This window comes from Chenopodium quinoa, unplaced genomic scaffold (assembly GCF_001683475.1).
Source record: "Chenopodium quinoa cultivar QQ74 unplaced genomic scaffold, ASM168347v1, whole genome shotgun sequence".
Lineage (NCBI taxonomy): Eukaryota > Viridiplantae > Streptophyta > Magnoliopsida > Caryophyllales > Amaranthaceae > Chenopodium > Chenopodium quinoa.
In genome coordinates, this window is record NW_018743616.1 from 637,933 (window position 1) to 659,220 (window position 21,288).

General features: G+C 36.1%; 2 protein-coding genes and 1 pseudogene across 2 annotated transcripts; all 3 read left to right on the forward strand.

The window, feature by feature from the left end:
* The first annotated feature begins 7,978 nt into the window (after nt 1-7,978).
* Nucleotides 7,979-10,497, forward strand: LOC110682975 (annotated as a pseudogene).
* Nucleotides 10,498-14,568: 4,071 nt separating this feature from the next.
* On the forward strand, nt 14,569-16,409 carry LOC110683111 (germin-like protein). The gene is made up of 2 exons (XM_021859465.1): nt 14,569-14,629; nt 15,907-16,409. The coding sequence occupies exons 1-2, from the start codon at nt 14,569-14,571 to the stop codon at nt 16,407-16,409; spliced, it is 564 nt and encodes a 187-aa protein (XP_021715157.1).
* Nucleotides 16,410-19,980: 3,571 nt separating this feature from the next.
* On the forward strand, nt 19,981-20,993 carry LOC110682941 (germin-like protein subfamily 3 member 3). Its single transcript, XM_021859288.1, has one exon. It carries the CDS (start codon nt 20,132-20,134, stop codon nt 20,756-20,758), a length of 627 nt encoding a protein of 208 aa, XP_021714980.1. The 5' UTR covers nt 19,981-20,131; the 3' UTR covers nt 20,759-20,993.
* Nucleotides 20,994-21,288: the final 295 nt, after the last annotated feature.

The following is a 21,288-nucleotide window of genomic DNA, read 5'->3' on the forward strand; positions in this document are numbered from 1 at the left end:
TTAGCCTCATACTTAGTCTGCTTTCGATGAGCAACATCTACCACAACCCGCCCTGGAGCAAAGTCAGACAACTCAGACTGAGTCAAAGGAGAAGACCCTGTCAATTCAACACACACTTCGCGACCTCGCTTCCAAGATAAAGTAACACATCTGCAGATATGAGGGCCCCATTGTTTCCCCCCAGACAACTTAGTGTCAACCTCCTTCCTTGTCAAAATCCCAGACCGGTAGCAAATATCAACCAGGGTATCTCGAACAACATTATACCGATGTTTAATACCCACAATACCGGCACACGACACCTCATGATCGCTGAAAATATCCCCAGCAAAAATCCTTGAGCAAGAAGAGCACGGTGCAGAAATAGAGAACAAAGGAACACCCAACCGATAACACAACACGCTGCGATAAGTCTTCGCGTTCATCGTCGGACTTAACCCTGAAATAAGGACCGCCCGAAGCCAAGCCGAGGTACTATTATTATTATTATTATTATTATTATTATTATTATTATTATTACTATTATTATTATTAGTATTATTGTTATTATTATTATTATTATTATTATTATTATTATTATTATTATTATTACTTTTTCTTTTATCAAAATCAACAATTGTACACCCAAGTCCCCTTAGGGAACAAAACAAATGCCCATCAGCCCAAAAGAGAAGCAGACTATACAAGCTTCTCTAAAAAATCCATATCAGAATTTTTAATATACTTTGATCTAAATCCTAACAACCTAGTTCTAATATCAAACTTTACAGTTTTTAAAATGGTATGTATACGTGGAACCTTTAGATCCCAAAGTGTTGTATTCCTTGCCTCCTAAATCCAATATATCACTGATAACAAACTCATCCTAATGATTTCTTTCTGGAACTTGGTATCAGTTGTTCTATCTCTTCTACTGGCTGCTTTCAGGTTCTGGCATTTTTCCTTGAAATTCAATTCGGAAGTCACTTCCTCAATGACTCTTCTATTGTAACTGCACTGAAAAAACAGTTGATCATGACTCTCTTTATGATTTCCACACAGGAGGCAATCAGGCCTAGTGCTTGCCCCAAATTTAATCAATCTGTTCCTGATTAATAACCTTCCATGCACTGCGAGCCAGGAAATGAACTGATGCTTAGGGACAGCCCACCTATCCCAAACAAATCTGCCATCCATTTTTAGCTTGATCAGGTCTCAGAAGAGTATAACTCTTACTTATTCTGTATTTACCATGCCCAAAAGAGTTGTTAGCATACACATTTATCATTGTTTGCTTCACCTCACAAATCTTCTTCCAGTACCAACTGGTATCAGCTGTAACCTGGTAATCTAACCAGTTTCTGCCTTTTATGTACACTGCATTAACCCACCTCACCTAGAGATTCTCTTTATTCTATGCTACTGCCCACACATGTTTCCCAAGAGCAGCCTTATTCCATGTCTCAGCATTTTTTATACCCAAACCACCTTCGATTTTCAGCTTACAAATATCCTGGTAGGGCCATATAACCAGGTTTATTATGTAAACTTCCATGCCATAGAAAATTTTGACAAATTGCATTAATTTTTGTAAAAATTTCCTTATTTTAAATCATGATATGAGCCTAGTAGGTCTGGATACTCATAAGGACAGAATTTACAAGAGTGAGTCTAGCTGCAAAAGACAAGTGTCTTGATCTCTACACCTTTATTATGGCACTCATTCTATCAATCAAATGTTCACAATCAAGTGTAGAGATCCTTTTTGAGCATATTGGCACACCTAGATACCTGAATGGGAGCCTAGCTTTCTTAAAGCCTGTCATATCCAGAATTTGTTCACTCACATCATTGTCAATCCCAGCACAGTAAACAAAAGTCTTCTCTGCACTAGCTTTTTACCTAGTAGCATTTGAGAAGGCTTTAAAACCTTTCATCATCATTTTTACAGACCCGACTTCTCCTTTACAACAAAGAATTAAGTCATTTGCAAAACACAAATGGGTAAGACCCACAACTTTGCATCTAGGGTGAATTGAAACTTGGTGTTAGTGCTGATAACTTTAAGAATTCTTGATAAGTATTCAACGCAAAACACAAAGAGTAAAGGGGAAAGGGGATCTCCCTGTCTCAATCCTCTTTTTGAGCCAAAAAAACCATGTAATGAACCATTTATCATCAGTGAAAACTTGGGAGATCTGACACACACCATAATGAGTTTAATGAAGTGGCTAGGGAACTTTAGAGCATTCATCATTTCTTCTAGGAAATCCCATTCCTTAGTATCATAAACTTTCATCAGATCTAGCTTAATAAGACAGCTTGGAGGGGCAGCTTTCCTATTATAATTCCTTACTAGATCCTGACAAACCATGATATTATGCACAATATATCTACTGTGCACAAAAGCACTCTGGTTCTCAGCTACTACCTAAGAAATTACCCTTTTTAATCTTTCACAAAGCATCTTTGAGATGCATTTGTAAATCACGTTACAACAAGCAATTGGTCTGAACTCTTTGACATTCATAGGACATTTAGTTTTAGGAACCAAGGTTATGGAAGTAGTGTTAACTTCTTTCAGAATTTTACCAGTCTCCATAAAGTTTAGAATAGCTTCACTGATGTCTTTACCCACTATATCCCAACATTCTTTAAAGAATTACTCCCAAATTCATCTGGCCCCGGACCTTTGTTCTCATCAATGTCAAACATGGTTGCTTTCACCTCCTCTTTGCTAAAAGGTGCTGACAGTACATTTTGCAAATCCTAGTTCAACAAAGGACCTTGTTGGACAATATGCTCATTTTCAGGCATCTTTTCTTCTGTAGAGGTTCCCAACAAGTACTCATAATACTTAAGGAAAGATTTAGGAATATCATCAGAATTCTCACCTTGCATATTCTGAATAGTATATATCCTGTTTTGAAGTTGTCTCTTCTTCAGTGATCTATGAAAGATCATGGTGTTTTGATCTCCTGCTTTTATCCAGTTCACTTTTATTTTCTGTCTCAAGTATCAAATGTAATCATCTTGAGCTAGATCATCTGTTTTTTGGCTGTCAATTCTTTCTCCCTCAGCTCCAGATTCTGAGGATCATTATGGAGTTCAGATTGACATTTATCTAACTCAGATTTAGACAAGTTGTACTGCACCTCAATATTCAAATTACCATGCTTATTTAGATCAACAAGCGTTTTCTTTACCCATTTGAGTTTCTGTACAACTTCATACATTGGGGTACCCTTCACATCTTCCTCCAAGGCTTGCTTCACATTATCCCGAAATTCAGGTTTCTTGCTCCACATATTGAAGTATATGAAAGGCTTTTTGCCCTCCTTCTGATCTGGGAAGACAGAAACAACTCAGGGCAATGATCAAAATCCCCCTCATTATGAAAATACATCTCAGCATTCTTGAACAAATCTGTCCATCTATCCTTCACTAATCCTCTATCAATCTTAGAGAAAACTCTTGCTTCACCTTCTTGCTTATTGTTCCAGGTAAAGTAATTACCCCAATACTTCATTTCATACAATCTTTAATCATCAATACAAGCCCTAAAGTCTTCCATTTCTTTTAGAGTTACAGCAGCACCAATTCGTTCATCAATCTCAAGGATACAATTAAAATCACCAAGAGCTATCCATGCCCCATCAATTCTACTGCTCAATACCCTAAGGTCATTCCACAACACCTCCCTTTCAGCATTAGTATTAAAAGCATAGATGAAAGTGCAGTGAAAACTTTCCTTCATGCTTTTAGATTTTACAATACAATGAATCAGCTGACTTGTACACATAACAATATCAACCTCAAAGGATTGAGATTTCCAAGCAACCACTATTCTACCTCTATTTAGAAAACAATTATTACAGGTTATATTCCAGCCATTAAAAACCCCAAGGTAGAGATTTCCCATGTTCTCAGATTTTCACCTTGGTTTCCGAGAGACCAACAAGACCACAATTCTGAGCAACCAGAAATTGCTTAATCTTTTAATGCTTCCTGGTCAAGTTGGCACCCCTTACATTCCAGGATATTATTCTATACCATTGCTGTCATAGGGTATTCACTACTAGAAATAGGCCGTTTTCCGACGGACTTAAATTCTGTTGGAAAATTCGTATATTCCGACGGAATTTTGGTCTGTCAAAAAAATCTGTCGGAAAATATATGTTGCGACGGAAAATCCCTCGGAAATACTCCGACGGATTTTTTATCCCTCGGAATTTACTGCTTCTAACGAAATATTCCCTCGGAAAGTTTCTACCGAAGGAAAATTCCGTCGGAAGCTTTAAATTCCCAGGGAAAAAAATCCGTCAGAACATATTAATTTCCTACGGTTTTAAATCCTTAGGAAAAATTCCGATGGATTTTAATAGGCTTTTTCCGACGGAATTTTATTTTTAAATAAAAAAAAATTGAAAAAAAACAAACCTAAATCTAAATCTCAAAACACGGCACCCCCCCCACCTAATTCTCTTTCCTTTCCTATTCTCTCTCCATGCCCCTCTTCTTCTTCTCTCTCCTCTCTTCTTTCTCTTTCTTTCCCTGACCTCCTCGCTTGTTCTTCTTCTTTTTTCCCTTTAATTTCCCTCTTCCTCTTTTTCTTCTTCTTCTTCTTCTTCTTCTTCTTCTTCTTCTTCTTCTTCTTCTTCTTCTTCTTCTTCTTCTTCTTCTTCTTCTTCTTCTTCTTCTTCTTCTTCTTCTTCTTCTTCTTCTTCTTCTTCTTTTCTTCTCATCCCTCCTAAATCTAAAAACACGGAAGTAACAAAATACCACCACCACTGCAACGAATAACCACCGTCTACAACAACCGCCAAGAAGAACACCACCGCAACAACCACCGGCTACATCAAGGCCGCGCAAGAACACCGCCACCGCAACAACCTCCGACAACACCAACACCAAAACAGATCTACATTTAATTTTGGTTAGAATTAGATCTAGTTTTATTTTGTTCAAATTTTCAATGTATAACTTTTGTTTTTGAAATAATTGTATATTTAAGTTAAATTTTTGCTAAATTTTAAATTGTTAAATTTCAATGTATATTTTTATTAAATTTCGGACTGTGTTGATTTTAGATCTATTCATTTCATTTTTAATTTCTGTTTTTTATTTTATGTTATGAATTTTTTTTTTTCACGGGTTAGGGGTTTTTTTGGTGGGTGGTGAGGTGGGTTCGAGTTGGTGGGTTATGGTGGGGTAAAGCGGGTTAGGTGTGGGGGTTAGGCGTGGGTGTTTAGGTTGTGGTTAGGTGGTGGTGGGTTACGGTGGTGGGGTGGGTTAGGGGGTGGCTAATGGGGTTACGGTGGTGTGGTGGGATGGGCGATTGGTTACGGTGGTGGGGTGGGTAAGGGGGTGGCTAATGGGTTACGGTGGTGGGGTGGGTTACTGTTTTTTTTATTTACTTTTCCGTCGGAATATACCGCCTCCAACGGAAAATTTCGTCGAATTATCTCCCCCATCGACAAAAATTTCCGTCGGAACATATCCCACTCCGACGGAAATTTCAGTCGGAACCTTGCGACGGATTTTTACTTAAAGTCAATAAAAGCGCCGACAGAACATAATCCGTCGGAAATTCCGTCGGAATAGACTTTTCCGACGGAATTTCTGACGGAATATCGCGAAATTCCTGCAAAGTGTATTCCGAGGGTGCTTTCCGACGGAATTCCGTCGAAAATGGGCATTTTCGACGGAATTTCAGGGTTTTCCGACAGATTTTTTCCGTCGCTGATTGACTGTTTTCTAGTAGTGATTCCTCCCTTTGTACCTTTGGTGCTTACTGCATTAGCATTTTGAGCTGACTCCAAGTTGCTCTGATCTACTTCCCCTTCACCCTTATCTAGAACAGCAAAAGGATTACTAATTGTTATTTTAGACATTGGTTTAGATGATTTCCTTGAAGATTTCATCACCTCTTGGAATTCACCTTCCTTTTCCTTTTCTTCGATTCTCACTTTCTCATCTTGTGTAACCTTATTGTTCTCTAGAACAGGTTTATTTGCTACTATTTCTGAGTTTACAAGCTTCTTTTGCATCTGTTTTCCTTTAGGAACCCAAATTTTCTTTTTCTTGTTCCCTGCAAACATCAGTTGTGTGTCCCAACTTCTTGCACAGAGAGCACAACATTGGTCTCCATTCATACTTCAAACTGACCAAGACCCAACTTCCCTTCTCATTCACAAAGCTTACACTCTCTAGGAGTGATTGATCCACTCCAACTTCTAGCATGACCCTAGCATATTGCAATTTCTCTCTTCTAGCTATAGCTTGATCCGTTTTCACCCAATTTCCGAGGAAGATTGAGTGTGTGTGCCCACTGCCATAGCTACCGAGCTTGCTCAGAGGAAAGCGCACACTTTCTCTCCCATGTGCCTTATTATTGTTATTATTATTATTATTATTATTATTATTATTATTATTATTATTATTATTATTATTATTATTATTATGTAAAATAACAAAAACCTACAAAGTCAACCGAATTACTTGAAATTAGTGGGGAGTTGAGATACAATCTTGCCCCCACCCCTCTAGCTATAGAGAACCCGATCCTGCTGAAGATGTGAGCAGCTGCATGTGCATTAATATTCTAAGTCCTAGCGAACGTCTGAACACTCTTCAGCAACGCAACAACATCTTTCTGTAATTCCCCCAATGATAAAAAGGAGAAAGGAAGAAAACCATAGTTAATAGCGTTGCAATGGGCCCCATACTTGTCCTGCTTCTGCTGAGCTGCAACTAACGCAACACGACCAGGAACGAAGTCAGTTAACCCAGATTGTGTTAAAGGAGAAGACCTCGTCAATTCAACACACACATCAAGACCTCTGTTGTTGTTGTTGTTGATGATGATGTTGATGATGATGATGATGATTATTATTATTATTTTTTTTTATTAAAATTAACCCTCAACGATATAAAAAATTACCTTGTCTATATAACGATACTAAAGTGAAGTTATTTTAGGAGGGAATTTTCTCTCCTAAACTCTTCTTTATCTCTTTTTTTTTTTCCATCGAATCATTATAATGCTTTAAGAATTTAATTACTTTGTGTATTTATTAACTATTATGCTTGGCTATTGAGCTACATTTCAATAAAAACTTTTATATTTCAATTACTATTAATTTTTAAAACCGAGCATGACTCAGGAATTAATTATCTAGTGCAATACTAATTGTTAGTTATTTAAAATAGCATAATTTTAAATCAAAATATTTTTAAAGAAATTAATTCAATATTTTACATTTTATTTTTATAAAAAAGCCCCACAAACTCATAATTATAATATAACTATCTTATGTCCCTTGTAACGCACTGTTGTTACTAACTTTTATATTGTAAAAAATTGCCATGCTAATTCAATAGTACTTTACGTAAATAATGGTATACATTTTTTTATACCTTTTACAAATATCAAGATTATTGAAGCACTATACTTTATTTTTTAAAAAATAAAGTTTAAGGTCCGAGCTATAGAGATTTATACTTTAAAAAATAAAAATTTTGATTAACTTTTTTGACAAAAAATTTTGATTAATACCCGTGTTGTTATATATATTTGGTGTTTAAAGAGCCAAAAGGGCGAGTGATGAGAATCGATCCCAGGATCACTTGGAATCGAGAGAGGAGCTCTAACCACTAGAGCTATCCCTCACTCTCAATATATTAATACAAATATAGAATATGCATATATATATGTTACCAAAATGAATAATTTTCTCTTCAAATTGAAATAAAGTTTGCTGCAAAAATAGTAAAGATGAAATAAAGAAAAAAAGAGATAATGTTATATGAATTTTAGATAATAGCATTATATAATAATCAATATGTTCATTTTTTGTAAATAAAAAAATACATAAAGATGTGTAAAAATATTCCAAATGAGTGTATATGGAAAAAAAATATGATTGTCAACCGGGAAAGGAAATATTATATATTATAAATAGTTTTCTTGAAGTTCTTACCAAAAAAAAAAAAAAAATGAAATGGAAAAATAGAGGGAAAATTTTTAACTAGTAAATGACATGTTTCATTTCTGATTTTGTTTTTTAAAAAAAACAAATCAATTCATTAATCAAAAGTCATACAATATCTACAAATGAAATTTAAATCAACAAATAAATAAAACGAATCAAACAAGGGTATCCTTCATCAAAGCCACGATTTTTGAATAGATCTTGCAATGTGGTACATCTCTCGCACACGTCGTTGGAATATACAACTTTTTCGGAGATACGGTCTAACAATTTGTTGTATCTGTAAGGATGATTTTCATCTGATTCACTTGAACGCCTTTAAAGATTTGACAACCGTTGCGATCACGGACAACTCTTTACCAATGAACTGATAATAGAGAAAAAGATGATTACCTTTTTAATAATCATAACATACAAAAAAAAACCCTAAACAAAAAAAAAAAAAAAAAATAGGAAAAGCAACTAAACTAATAAAAACTAACGATTCCACCATAGGAGACGAACGAACATCTACACTACTCGTGTAGATTTATTGAAATTTAAATTGCAAAACTAAAAAATTTAACGGGAAAAGAGTAGGAAATAGTCTAATTTCCGATGAAATTCCACTATTTTCGGCCTAAACAGCCAAAAAAGTTAGAAAACCCTAGAAGAGAGGAAGAGAGGAGGAGCGTTAGGTTTTAAAAAATATTTTTGATTTTGCTTTTAGTATAAAGTTATTGATAAGTTTTCCTAAAATTATAATTGTTAATTAGTTTAATCGGTTAACTACAAAGTATTTAGAAATAATACCTAAATATTGATACAGAGCACTATACATTTTGTGTCATAGACTCATAGCCCCCCTTTACTACTCTCTATAACCCATACAATTTGGTATTCTCGTCAACTTGACTTGGTCTTATATACAAGAAATTTAGAAATAAAATACGAAATGCAGGCAAGATTTCCAGAGCCCTAGAAGCTTCAATGTGGTATTTGAAGATAATATTTTTTTAAAGAGTATCCTAAATTCCTAATCAAACCCATACAATTATACTGAAGATAATATTATTTTATTAAACTCATACATACCATTTCGGGAAAGTTTACTTGAAGATAATATTCAAGTCAATAAAAACAACAACGCTGACAAAAATTAAAAATTAGACTAAAAAAAAAAAAAGATTTTCAGCCGCATCTTAAATACAAATATGTATTTCTTTGACTTTCATACCAAATAAAGAATATCACACCATTTACGAATTGAACAAAACAAGCCATACTGACCAAATGTTTCCTCTATATAAAGGGTACCAATTTTCTCTAAGAAAACACATCAAACAAATCTACAACATTATATCTAGACTTCAATATTTACATTGGTATTAAGTTAACGATCAAACACCACCTTACAACACCTTCTAGCTATTAAAAAGCTTAAACGATGAACAATCTTTCATATTTCTTCGTCCTTTGTCTCCTAGCCACCCTGTCTCATGCCATAGAGCTCGACTTTTGTGTTGGGGATCCTAGTCTTCCTAGAGGACCTTAAGGCTATGCTTGTAAAGATCCTGCAAAAGTCACTACTGATGATTTTGTTTACACAGGATTCCGTGGTGAAAAAACTCCTAACAATGTTTTTGGGAACAATGTGACATTAGCATTTTCAGATGTGTTCCCAGCTTTTAATGGTTTAGGTATATCTATGGCCAGGTTAGACTTCGCCGTAGGAGGAGTAATCCCAGTACATTCCCATCGTACGTCGGAAGTTCTTATTCTGGTTAAAGGTTCAATCATTGCAGGTTTTATTGATACCAATAACACTGCATACTATAAAAGATTAGAGGTTGGTGATGTCATGGTGTTTCCACAAGCCATGCTTCACTTCCAAATTAACGTTGGCAAAACTCCGGCTACTGCATTTGTTAGTTTGAATGGAGCAAACCCAGCACTACAACTCACTCCAACCGCCTTATTTGCTGGGAACTTACCTGCTGACATTGCCCAGAAAATCACACTTGTGAGTCAAAAGGAAGTTATGCAGATGAAGCGAATATTCGGGACAGCTTAACAAAATTTCTTTCCTGAATTATTCTAAATTCCAACGTAAAAAATTATGATGTTTTGCAATAAAAATAATGTATAAATAATTTATGTCCTTTGTATTCCTTTATTTGTTTGTATCAATAAACACACCGTACCGTACTTGTATTTTTGTTATTTATTTTAAGTTGAATACTGATACATACTTTATTTTTGTCCAAAAAAAAAATCCCCCCTTTAATTTTGTTTGACCCTCATCACTTCCTACTTTCCTAGGATGATAATACTTATACTCTCTAACTAAACCCAGCGATTTTAGCATAAACTTGTTTTATGACTGATTTCCAATTATTGTATTTTCATATTATGAAGTCATTATGTATCATAAATGTTTAGTTTGATTCCTAAATAATAGTGTATTATATATATTCCTAAACTACTATAAATGGGTATCTTAAAACTAAAAGTCAGATAATATAAAACTCCTTAATTAAAGTGATTTCCATTGATCAATATTTATAGAGTTACAATCAGATTCTTAATCATATTAGATAACTAACAAGATATGTAAGGATATTCTTATACAAAATATATCCTAAACCTATGAGGGGAACATTCTATAAATATTCTCTATCACACCCTCGCAGTCGGAGCAGGAGCAAATCAGATGCTCAGACTGGATTTGAATTATGCATCGAATAGTAAGGATAGTATGGGTTGGTAACCCATGATCAAAAGAGAAGTACTAGACGTGTGTTGGTGATGACGATGAGAAGCATTAACCACGATCTACATAGAATAAAGATAAGCGTTGCTTGGCCGGAGGAGGAGGAGAAGAGCCGCGCACAGACTTGGGCCAAATTGCAGATCTAGAGAAGAAGAAGCTAAGGGATCAAACCATCATTGAGGAGAAGACACCACACTACTACGAGAAATCACAGTTGAAAAAAAAACAAATAAGATAGCCTAAATCCCACCACTTGACCATTAGGAATTATTTACCTCTAGAAAAAAAGAAAAAAAAAAGACCACACAACAAGATAAATTCCACCAACTTAAAACAAGTAGCCCTTGGACTTAATGAAAGACGTAGTCCACCGCATGCACTTGCGATAAAAGTAAAACAATAAATTAAAAAAGTTAAAAAAAATTGTTATTTGTGTAAAAAATCCAACACCTCCCTCTAAGTTGTTATTGTACGTAGTTGAACAAGGCTCCAAGTCCAACCAAAGAAGAAAACCTCCGGTGGGAGCTTGGGAAGGGGCTTGGAGCAGGACGACAACTAAGGGGGTGGAGGGCGACTTTGCTGATTGTGTTGTTGCTGCCGAAGTATATTCTGCCAATAACGACATCAAGAAAAAGAATAACAAAGGGGTGGTTCGTCTCGTGGGTCTGTTCATCTAAGACTACTATTAGTCATTGGATACACCATGCAAGATTGCAAATCACTAATTAGACTAATGAAGGAGGACTGTGAGTGTGCAAGGTGGCGTATTAGGTGGAGAACTAAAAGGTAATAAAGGTGGTGCACGAAGCTCCTGTGTGTGGTTGGAAGTCAGAGCACATGAGAGGTTGCCGGTGTTGGTCAACCATCGTACTCCATAATTAAATTGCGGAAGCAAAAAAAATATGTCTTTATGTAATCGTTTGTGAATCTCACCGGTGGGTTTAGTTTTCAAACTAACCCATCGGCAAGGGAAACAAAAATTTGTAGATCTAAACAATTTCAAGATCTAACCTAAGTTGTGATACCATGTCAGATAATATAAAACTCCTCAATTTGAGTGATTTCCATTGATCAATATTTATAGGGTTACAATGAGAGTCCTATTAATATTAGGTAACTAACAAAATATATAAGGATATAGTTATACAAAATATATCATAAACCTAAGAGGAGATTCTCTATCACTAAACATAAGCTGATATTATAAATTATACTATGTGACAAATTATTTTTCCATTATGTTATTCCGTGACTATTACAATACTTCGTGTAAAATATTATCAGCATATAATACATGCACTATTATCATTAGGGTGTATTATAATATCTGTTCTTTCATTGTTAAAAGTTAAAACTATTTTTTTTAATGCAATCAAACAACTCTAAAATAATGCTCTATACCACCCTATACAACTCAAAAAAGCAATTAATTTTACGGTTTTTATTTGGAAAAATTGGTTTTAATAATCCCTACTTTGCCCGATTTTCTTTTAATAATCCCAACTTTGGATTATTTTGGAATCCGAACTTTGGGGATTATTTTATTTCTTCAATCCCAAATCGATCAACAAAAGCCAACGACCTGTTATAACAGGTTATATGATACGTGTCAAGGTATGATTGGTCCAATCAAATTATAAAAATTAAAAAAAAAAAGAAAAAAAAAGAGTAGCAGCCCCTCCATCTCACCCTCACGCTAACTCCAACCCAGCCACCACTATCTCCACCCTTACCCTACACCTAACACCACCGCCTAGCCATTAACTCCGCCTAGAAGCCACCAAACACCGCCGCTTAGCTCCCCGACTCCCCATTTCACCAATAACCACCAACCACCTTTGCCCCGCAACAACAACAACAACTCGTCACCGTCGAATAAATAGTTCTACAAATTAGGAGATCGACTCGCTTTCCCTACCTTTTTGGATGCCGAAATCCTCACAGCACCCGCAACAACAACAACCCGCCACCAATTGTTCCTAGGTGGGGGTTAGGGTGAGGGTAAGGGTGGTTTCCGTAAAGTGGTTTCCGTAAAGTGGTTTCGTGGGATGGGGAATGGGAGGAGGTTGCGATTTCGGGGGATGGGGAATAGGAGTGGGGCTGCGGTTTACCAGCGTGGGAGAGAGAGGGAGTGGGGGCTGCCAGCCGACGTCAATGGCTAGGTGGCTGGATTTTTGGGAGGTGGGGTTTGGTTCGGGTGAGAACTGTGAGGAGTGGGGCAGTGTGGGTTTTTTTTTTATAAAAATTTATTTCTTAATTGTTTTTTGTATTTTTTTAACCAATTAACTTGCGACATGTGTCTTTTTAAAGAAAAATAAAAACAAAACTTATTCAACCGGTGGTCACCGATCATTGGGATTGAAAAAAGAAAACAACCCCCAAAGTTCGAATTATTCAAGAATAATCTAAAGTTGCGATTATTAAAAGAAAATCGGGCAAATTTGAGATTATTAAAACCAATTTTTCCTTTTTATTTTCACCAAATACCCCTGAGTTTTATCTTAATTCATCAAACACCCACGAAATTTTTTAAATTCACCATATAACCACTCTGTTAACTCAGCTAGTCATTAAGGTTAATTGTGTCATGTGGCAGCTTGTACTTGATTCTTATTAATATTATCTATCTAGTTATCTAATTAATTAACTTCTAAAAACAAACACCACCAACTTAGCCACCGCCACCCCTAGCCCAGCCTCGACCCCCACCCCCGGTTGGCCGGCGCCTGGCCTAGTTCTCGGCTAGCCGACGCTCATCCCTCTCCCTCGCCGGCGACAACCCCGATCCCAGCCCTCTCCATTTCCCCCTTCCCGCTGTACCTCACCTCGAACCCCCTCTCCCTCCGTGCCTTGAACCTAAAAAACCCCTCCTCTCCTTTCCACCTTTGCCAAAAACCCCTTCGTCGGCAGCTTAAACTGTAATACCCCTCATGATTGCTTTAAAGGAATTTAATATACTACTCATACAACCAAGATGAATCTTTCTCTTAGGGAGCTCATGTGTTAAGATATTTCTCAGTTAAGTGTGCTTGGCTGGGAGTAGTTTTAAGATGGGTGACCTCTTGGAAAGTTTTCCCAAGGTGCGCATGAGTGAGGACGACAAAATGTGCTGAAAGGACTTGTGTTGGTTTGTGAGGACAGTTGTTGGCCCTTGATGTGCATTTCGTAACAAAAGTCCCCATCCTGATTTGGGTTCAAGGTGTTACAAATGGTATCAGAGCAACCCTACGACCGCGTGCTGATCGTGGATAATTAATCCTATGGCAGTCGCCTAGCGGGGGAAGATTCTGGGGCTATATAGTCGTATCCAGACTAGATGTAACACTTTGGCTACCTAGAGGCCGTTAGGCGTAATACTTAGGTCCCTAGGATTCTAAGCGCAACGAGGGCGTTGTCATTCTCAAGTGGGGGTGTATGTAATACCGTACCCTTCATGATTTCTTTAAAGGAATTTAATATAGTACTCATATTAACAAGATGCATCTTTTTTTTAGGGAGCTCATGTGTTAAGATACTTCTCAGTTAAGCGTGCTTAGCTGGGAGTAGTCTTAGGATGGGCGACCTCCTGGGAAATATTCCCAAGGTGCGCATTAATTAGTGAGAGCAAAATGCACCGAAAGAACTTGTGTTGGTTTGTGAGGATAGTTGTTGGTCCTTGATGCGCATTTCGTGACATAGGCCCCACCCTTATTTAGGGCCGGGGTGTTACAAAAACCTTCTCCCACAAGTCATCGTCGCCCAGCTTGCCGAAAACCACCACCCCAAAACCCTAAAACACCAAAATCAAAACCCTAGATTTTGGTTTTACGGTTTTGGCGTACATGGTGGTTCTGTGGGGTGGAGATGGCATGGGGAGGGGCGAATTGGGTTCACCGACGCGAGGGAGGGGGTTTGGGTGCCAACGGTAGGTAGGCCAAGGGAGGGTTTTTCGATCGAGGAAGAGTCGGGGGTTTTTAGGTTTCAAAGAGGGTGGTTCAAGCTAAGGGAGGGGGAGGAGCGCCGCTGGGGGTCGAGTTCGGGAGTGGTGCGATGCAGGGGCTCAGGAAGAAATCTGCGTCGGCGGAGGGGGGGGGAGGGTCGAAACTGGGTGGTGGCTGGGCTCGGGGGACGTGGGTGGCTAGGTTTTAATTGTTTTAATTTTTTTTAATAATTAATTATATAATTATTCTGCTGCCTATTTATAGTTTTTAACTTTTTATAGGGCGTTTGTGATATTTGTATGTAGTTATGAAAGTAGATCATCAATAGGTAAATTTTTTTCCCTTCCTATCATAGCCACCTCATCCCACCCCGCATCCCCATCCTTTTGGCCTTCCCCAAAAATCATGCGGCCACCCACACTTAGCTTAGACCTGGTTATTGGGCAAGTCGAGTCAGGGTCGGTACAGGTCGATTGCGGGTCGGGTCAAAGAGGTCACATTTTATAGGGTCAACAACGGGTCAGGCCATTGTGGGTCCTAGGTTAATAGCGAGTCGATGTTGGGTGGGCCAACAAAATATCAATTAAAATAAATATTGGATAAAGCAATTATTAAGTATATATGAATACAAATTTATCTATATAAATATTTTTAAATTTTCAAATTTCTTTATCTATTAAATTGGAAAAATCATTTTGGCCCTATTATGACCCACCCAATAAGGGCCTTGTCCATTAAAGGTCTTGTCCATTACATGCCCGCTTGACCCTGACCCTATTATCATTAGGCTACCCTATTCAACCCCCACCGTCATACTTCAAGTAAATAAAACAATGACGGTGATCAAATTATTTTAGACACTACGTATTTATTATAAGAGAAATTAATTTAAGATAATGTTATTCAAGTCAATAAAACAATGACAGTGATCAAATTATTGGATTAATTGACTCAAAATCTCAAATTATTCCTTTGACTTTCATGTATACAAAATAAACAATATCATACTCTTTTTGAACAATTGAACAAGTCAAGCCATAAAGACTAAAATTTGTTCCTCTATATAAAGGGTGCCAATTGCAGCTAAGAAAATGCAAGAAACCAATCCGTAATATAAAAGCTATCCTTCAACACTTATACATGTTTTAACAATCCAACGCCAACTTTCAAGCTATAGCAAATTAACAAGCTTGCATAACACTGAGCAATCTTTCAATTTTCTTCGTCTTTTGTTTCTTTTCCACTTTGTCCCATGCCATAGAGTTCAACTTTTGTGTTGGGGATCCTAGTCTTCCTAGAGGATCTCAAGGATATGCTTGCAAAGATCCTGCTAAAGTTACAACTGATTATTTTGTTTACACGGGTTTCCGAGGTGAAAAAACTCCTAACAATGTTTTTGGGAACAACGTGACATTAGCATTTTCAAATGTGTTCCCAACCTTTAATGGTTTAGGCATATCTCTGGCTAGGTTAGACTTTGCCGTAGGAGGAGTAATTCCAATACACTCTCATTGTACATCAGAAATTCTTAATTTGGTTAAAGGTTCTATCATTGCTGGATTTATTGATACAAACAACATTGCATACTATAACAGATTAGAGGTTGGTGATGTGATGGTTTTTCCACAAGCCATGCTTCACTTCCAAATCAACGTTGGTAAAAGTCCTGCTACTGCCTATGTGAGTTTGAATGGTGCAAACCCAACATTACAACTCACTCCTACCTCTTTATTTGCTGAGAATTTACCTGCTGACATTGCCTAGAAAATCACACTTTAAGTCATAAGGAAGTTATGCAAATGAAGCCAATATTCGGCGCAGCTTAACCAAACTCCTTTCCTGAATTATTCTAAGTTCCCAAAATAAAAATGAAATAAAGTAATAAAAGAGTGTATAATTAAATTACATATGTCCATTGTATTCCTTCAGCTTTTTTTATACTAATGAATATTTTTGTAACATATACATATATAATATCCTCCTTTTTCTTTGATGCTCATTAGCTCATCCATTCTTAGGACAATACTAGCTTCATCCATTTGTATGTTTTTAGTTGACACATTTTAACATGAACACTATACACACACTTTTCTTTAACCGTGTCATTTTGTGATTTATACATAATTAAAAAGTATAGTCATGTGGCCTGGCCGTGTGTAACACCCTTACATTTTTCCTAAGAAAAACCATAATACGAAATATACTAGAGAAAGAAATTTAGGGCAATTATCACCAAGTGATTTCGTAACACTTTTCAAAAAAGAGACTTGTAGCAGAAGAAAATACTTATAGTAACTTTTATTAACAAGAATAGTATTGTAATTTCTCTCTCTTCAACAACTATTGTATTGATTTAACATGAATTTGATGATCAATTGATCATAAACTAACTTTTGCGTTGAAATGGGAACGTTTTACAATACTTAGCTTGAAACAAATCATGGAAGATTAATCTCGTCCTGTAAATGCCCGAATACAACAACAATTAATAAAGTTCCAAAGGCTGGAACCCAAAAGAAAAGTTTTAAAAGGGTGAACAAGAAGCAGTTGCATAAAAGGAACAAACAACCGTTCTCGATTAGGAACATTATTATCAAAGTTGTAACAAAGGTATTATTACCTTATTATTTAGTGAAGTTTGACTTTAAATCCTGAATGGATCACAGTATTTTTTCTTTTGAGTGCATGAATTGAAGCTTCCACTTAAAAATCTTTCTTCTACTATTACTAGTTCCTTTGCTTAACGTTTAATTTCCGGATAAAAATTTAGAACACCCGTTTCTATTACCATTTATCCCAGCCCATGGCCTCTTGCAAGTATTCCATCTAAAAAACCTATTGCATTGCACTTTAGATTCACATGGAACAATACTATAGTTGTTGAGAATTATGCTTGGGAAGTATTAATTGTTGTGGAAGTATTAATGATTGCATTAATAGCATTTTTTAATCTCAACTTTCACCAATTTATTTTTATTAATCCCAACTTTGGATTATTCCTCAATAATCCCAACTTTGATATGGTCTATCATTCTTCTTACCCAAAACCGGTCAACGAAAGTCAATGACCTAATTTTCTAGGTCACTTGACACGTGTCAAGCTGTCAGTGGTCCAAAAAAATAAAAAATAAAAATAAATCAATTAACAAAAAAAGAAAAAAAAAAAAAAACAAAACCAGCCACCACTAGCCCACAACCACTGGCGGTGGCCCTTTCCTCCACAGCCAACCCTAAACCACTGCCTTCCTAGCCCTAACCCCAAAAACCTCCCCAAAAACCGCACTAACCCTGCAAAACCGGCCCCCTCTACCTCCCCTCACCCCCTAAACCAGCCATAGCCAAACCCTTGCGCCAAAACTATCACCCATAAAACCCGAAACCATCCACAACCAAAGCTCACGTCCCTGAAACCATCCCATCCCCACCCGAAACCACCTGTAAACCCTCGAAATCACCTCCCCCACCCCCGAAACCACCTGTAAACCCTCGAAATCACCGCAGCCCGCTCCTTTTCTCTCTCCTCTAATTGCCGGATAACCCAATCAAGTGGAGTGATGGGAGGGTTTCCGGTGCATGGAGGGTTTTCGGCAGGTCGGAAAGTGGGGTTGGGGGGTTTCGGCAGGTTGGAAAAGTGGGGTGTAGGTCTCTAAGGAAGTGCGGCCACCAGCCACCCAACGCTGGTGGTCTTTGGGTTTTTTTTTATTTCCTTGTTTTTTGTTTTTTAATTTAAATTAAATTTTTTTATATTTTTTAACCAATTAGAGTGCAACTCGTGTCATATAAATTGTTTTAAAAAAAATTTGACCCTTTTTTCAGGTAACCAGTAAACCGGATTGAAGAAAGAAAACGCAGGTGAAAGTTGGGATTATTGCAGAATAATCCAAAGTTGGGATTAATAAAAATAAATTGGTGAAAGTTGGGATTAAAAAATGCTATTACCCCTTTATTATTTTGTAGATTTAATACGTTTTTGTAATAAAAAGAATTGAACAAGGAGGAAATTTTGCAAGTAATTGTCATTTAACAGGCCACATCAACCATTCTAATTTTGTTGGAGCTACCTCATATTTATAAGAGGTTTAAGAAACCAAAAATTAAATAAGAAGAAGCCATTTTTTGGCTAATAGCTAACTCTTAGCTTCACTATTCTTATAACAAAGATAAAAGTGATTAGGTATTAGTTCCCTAAGTTTAGCTTGGTTAAGGGAAATTGGCATTGGGCGATGTTGTCCATATCTCAATTAATTGGTGAGATGAATGTGCTCCAATATACACTGCTATTATTAAAAAAAAATTAAAAAAAAAAATTCCTCCTCAATATAAAAATCACCTTGTCTATAAACCAATACTAAAGTGGAGATTTTTTGGGAGGAAATTTACTCTCCTAAACTCTACTTTATCGCTTTTTGGTTCCACAAAATTATTAAATTACTTAAGAATTTATTAATTCATATATTTATAACTATTGAGTTACATATCAATAGAAACTTTTTTATTTCAAATACTATTAATTTTAAAAACTGAGCGGCTCATCAGGAATTATATAGTGCAATCCTAATTGTTAGTTATTTACAATAGCATAATTATATATCGAAATATTGTGAAAGAAAAATAATTCATTATTATAATATAATTAGTTTTATTACAATTATTAGGAAAAAATGCCACAATAATCCGAACTTTACTCCGTCCCTCCCAAAATAATCACAACTTTCAATTATGTCTAGCTAGTTTAATTGGTTAACTACAAAGTATTTAGAAATAAAACCTAAATATTGATACAAAGCACTATACATTTTGTGTCATAGACTCATAGCCACCCTTTACAACTCTCTATAACCCAAAACAAGTCATCATGCAATTTGGTAGTCTCGTCAACTTGACTTGGTCCTTTGTTTTTTTTTTTTTTTTTTTTTTTTTTTGAAGAAAACTTGACTTGGTCTTATATACAAGTAATTATTTAGAAATAAAATACAAAGCGTAGGCAAGATTTCCGGAACCCTAAAAGCTTGAATGTGAAATTTGAAGATAATATTTTTACAAAGAGTATCCTAAATTCCTAATCAAACCCATACAACTTAATTGAAGATAATGTTATTTTATTAAAGTGATACATGCCATTTCGAGAAAGTTTAATTGAAGAAATATTCAAGTCAATAAAACAACAACGCTGTCAAAAATTGGACTTAAAAAAATAAAGACAGATTTTCAGCCGCATCTAATCACTTCTTTAAATGCAAAGCACGTATTTCTTTGACTTTCATACCAAATAAAGAATATCATACCCTTTACGAATTGAACAAAACAAGCCATAGTGCCAGACTGACCAAATATTTCCTCTATATAAAGGGTACCAATTGCCTCTAAGAAAATACAACAAACCAATCCACAACATTATATATCTACATTTCAATACTTACATTAGTATTAAGTTAACGATCTAACACCACCGTACACCACCTTTCTAGCTATTAAAAGCTTACACGATGAACAACCTTTCTTATTTCGTCGTCTTTTGTCTCTTAGCCACTCTATCTCATGCCATAGAGATCGACTTTTGTGTCGGGGATCCTAGTCTTCCGAGAGGACCTCAAGGATATGGTTGCAAAGATCCTGCTAAAGTCACAACTGATGATTTTGTTTACACAGGTTTTCGTGGTGAAAAAACTCCTAACAATGTTTTTGGAAACAATGTAACATTAGCATTTTCAGATGTGTTCCCAGCCTTTAATGGTTTAGGCATATCTATGGCCAGGTTAGACTTCGCCGTAGGAGGAGTAATTCCAGTACACTCCCATCGTACGTCAGAAGTTCTTATTTTGGTTAAAGGTTCAATCATTGCTGGATTTATTGATACCAACAACACCGCATACTATAAAAGATTAGAGGTTGGTGATGTAATGGTGTTTCCACAAGCCATGCTTCACTTCCAAATCAACGTTGGCAAAACTCCGGCTACTGCATTTGTTAGTTTGAATGGAGCAAACCCTGCACTACAACTCACTCCCACCGCCTTATTTGCTGGGAACTTACCTGCTGACATTGCCCAGAAAATCACACTTTTGAGTCAAAAGGAAGTTATGCGGATGAAGCGACTATTCGGCACTGCTTAACAAAATTCCTTTGCAAAATTATTCTAAATTCCAACATAATAAATTATGAAAGTTTGTAATAAATTTTTTTTATGTATAATTATTTTATGTCCTTTGTATTCCTTCATTTTTTTGTGTTAATTACTTGTATTTTTGCTATTTATTTTAAGTTGAACAATATGATGCGTAGTATTGATGTATTCTTACATAATTGTATTAATATATAGCTACAGGTAATATTATGCTTTCATCAACACACATCTGTACATAACCTGATTTTTTTTTAATCATTGGATTCTTAAAAATAAATTGCTCAATGATTAGATTATGAAACACAAATTTTCCTTTATGTTATCATTTTGATAGAAATTATAATTATGATAATATTTGTCGCAGATTATTATAGATGTTATGTATATTTGTATCCTTATCGTACTAGGTTTCCTAACATGATTAGGATTAGGATTGTAAACTCTATATGTATTGATCAATGATACACGCTCCAAGTTGAGGAGTTTTCCCGAAATCTAAAATGGTATCACAGCTTAGGT

Bases quoted from the DNA above. Each gene is read 5' to 3' on its own strand.
- LOC110683111 (XM_021859465.1), top strand. From the start codon at position 14,569: ATGGCATGGGGAGGGGCGAATTGGGTTCACCGACGCGAGGGAGGGGGT. The intron at 14,630-15,906 runs GTAGGTAGGCCA...CCCATGCCATAG, and splicing joins AGGGGGTTTGGGTGCCAACG to AGTTCAACTTTTGTGTTGGG.
- LOC110682941 (XM_021859288.1), top strand. From the start codon at position 20,132: ATGAACAACCTTTCTTATTTCGTCGTCTTTTGTCTCTTAGCCACTCTA.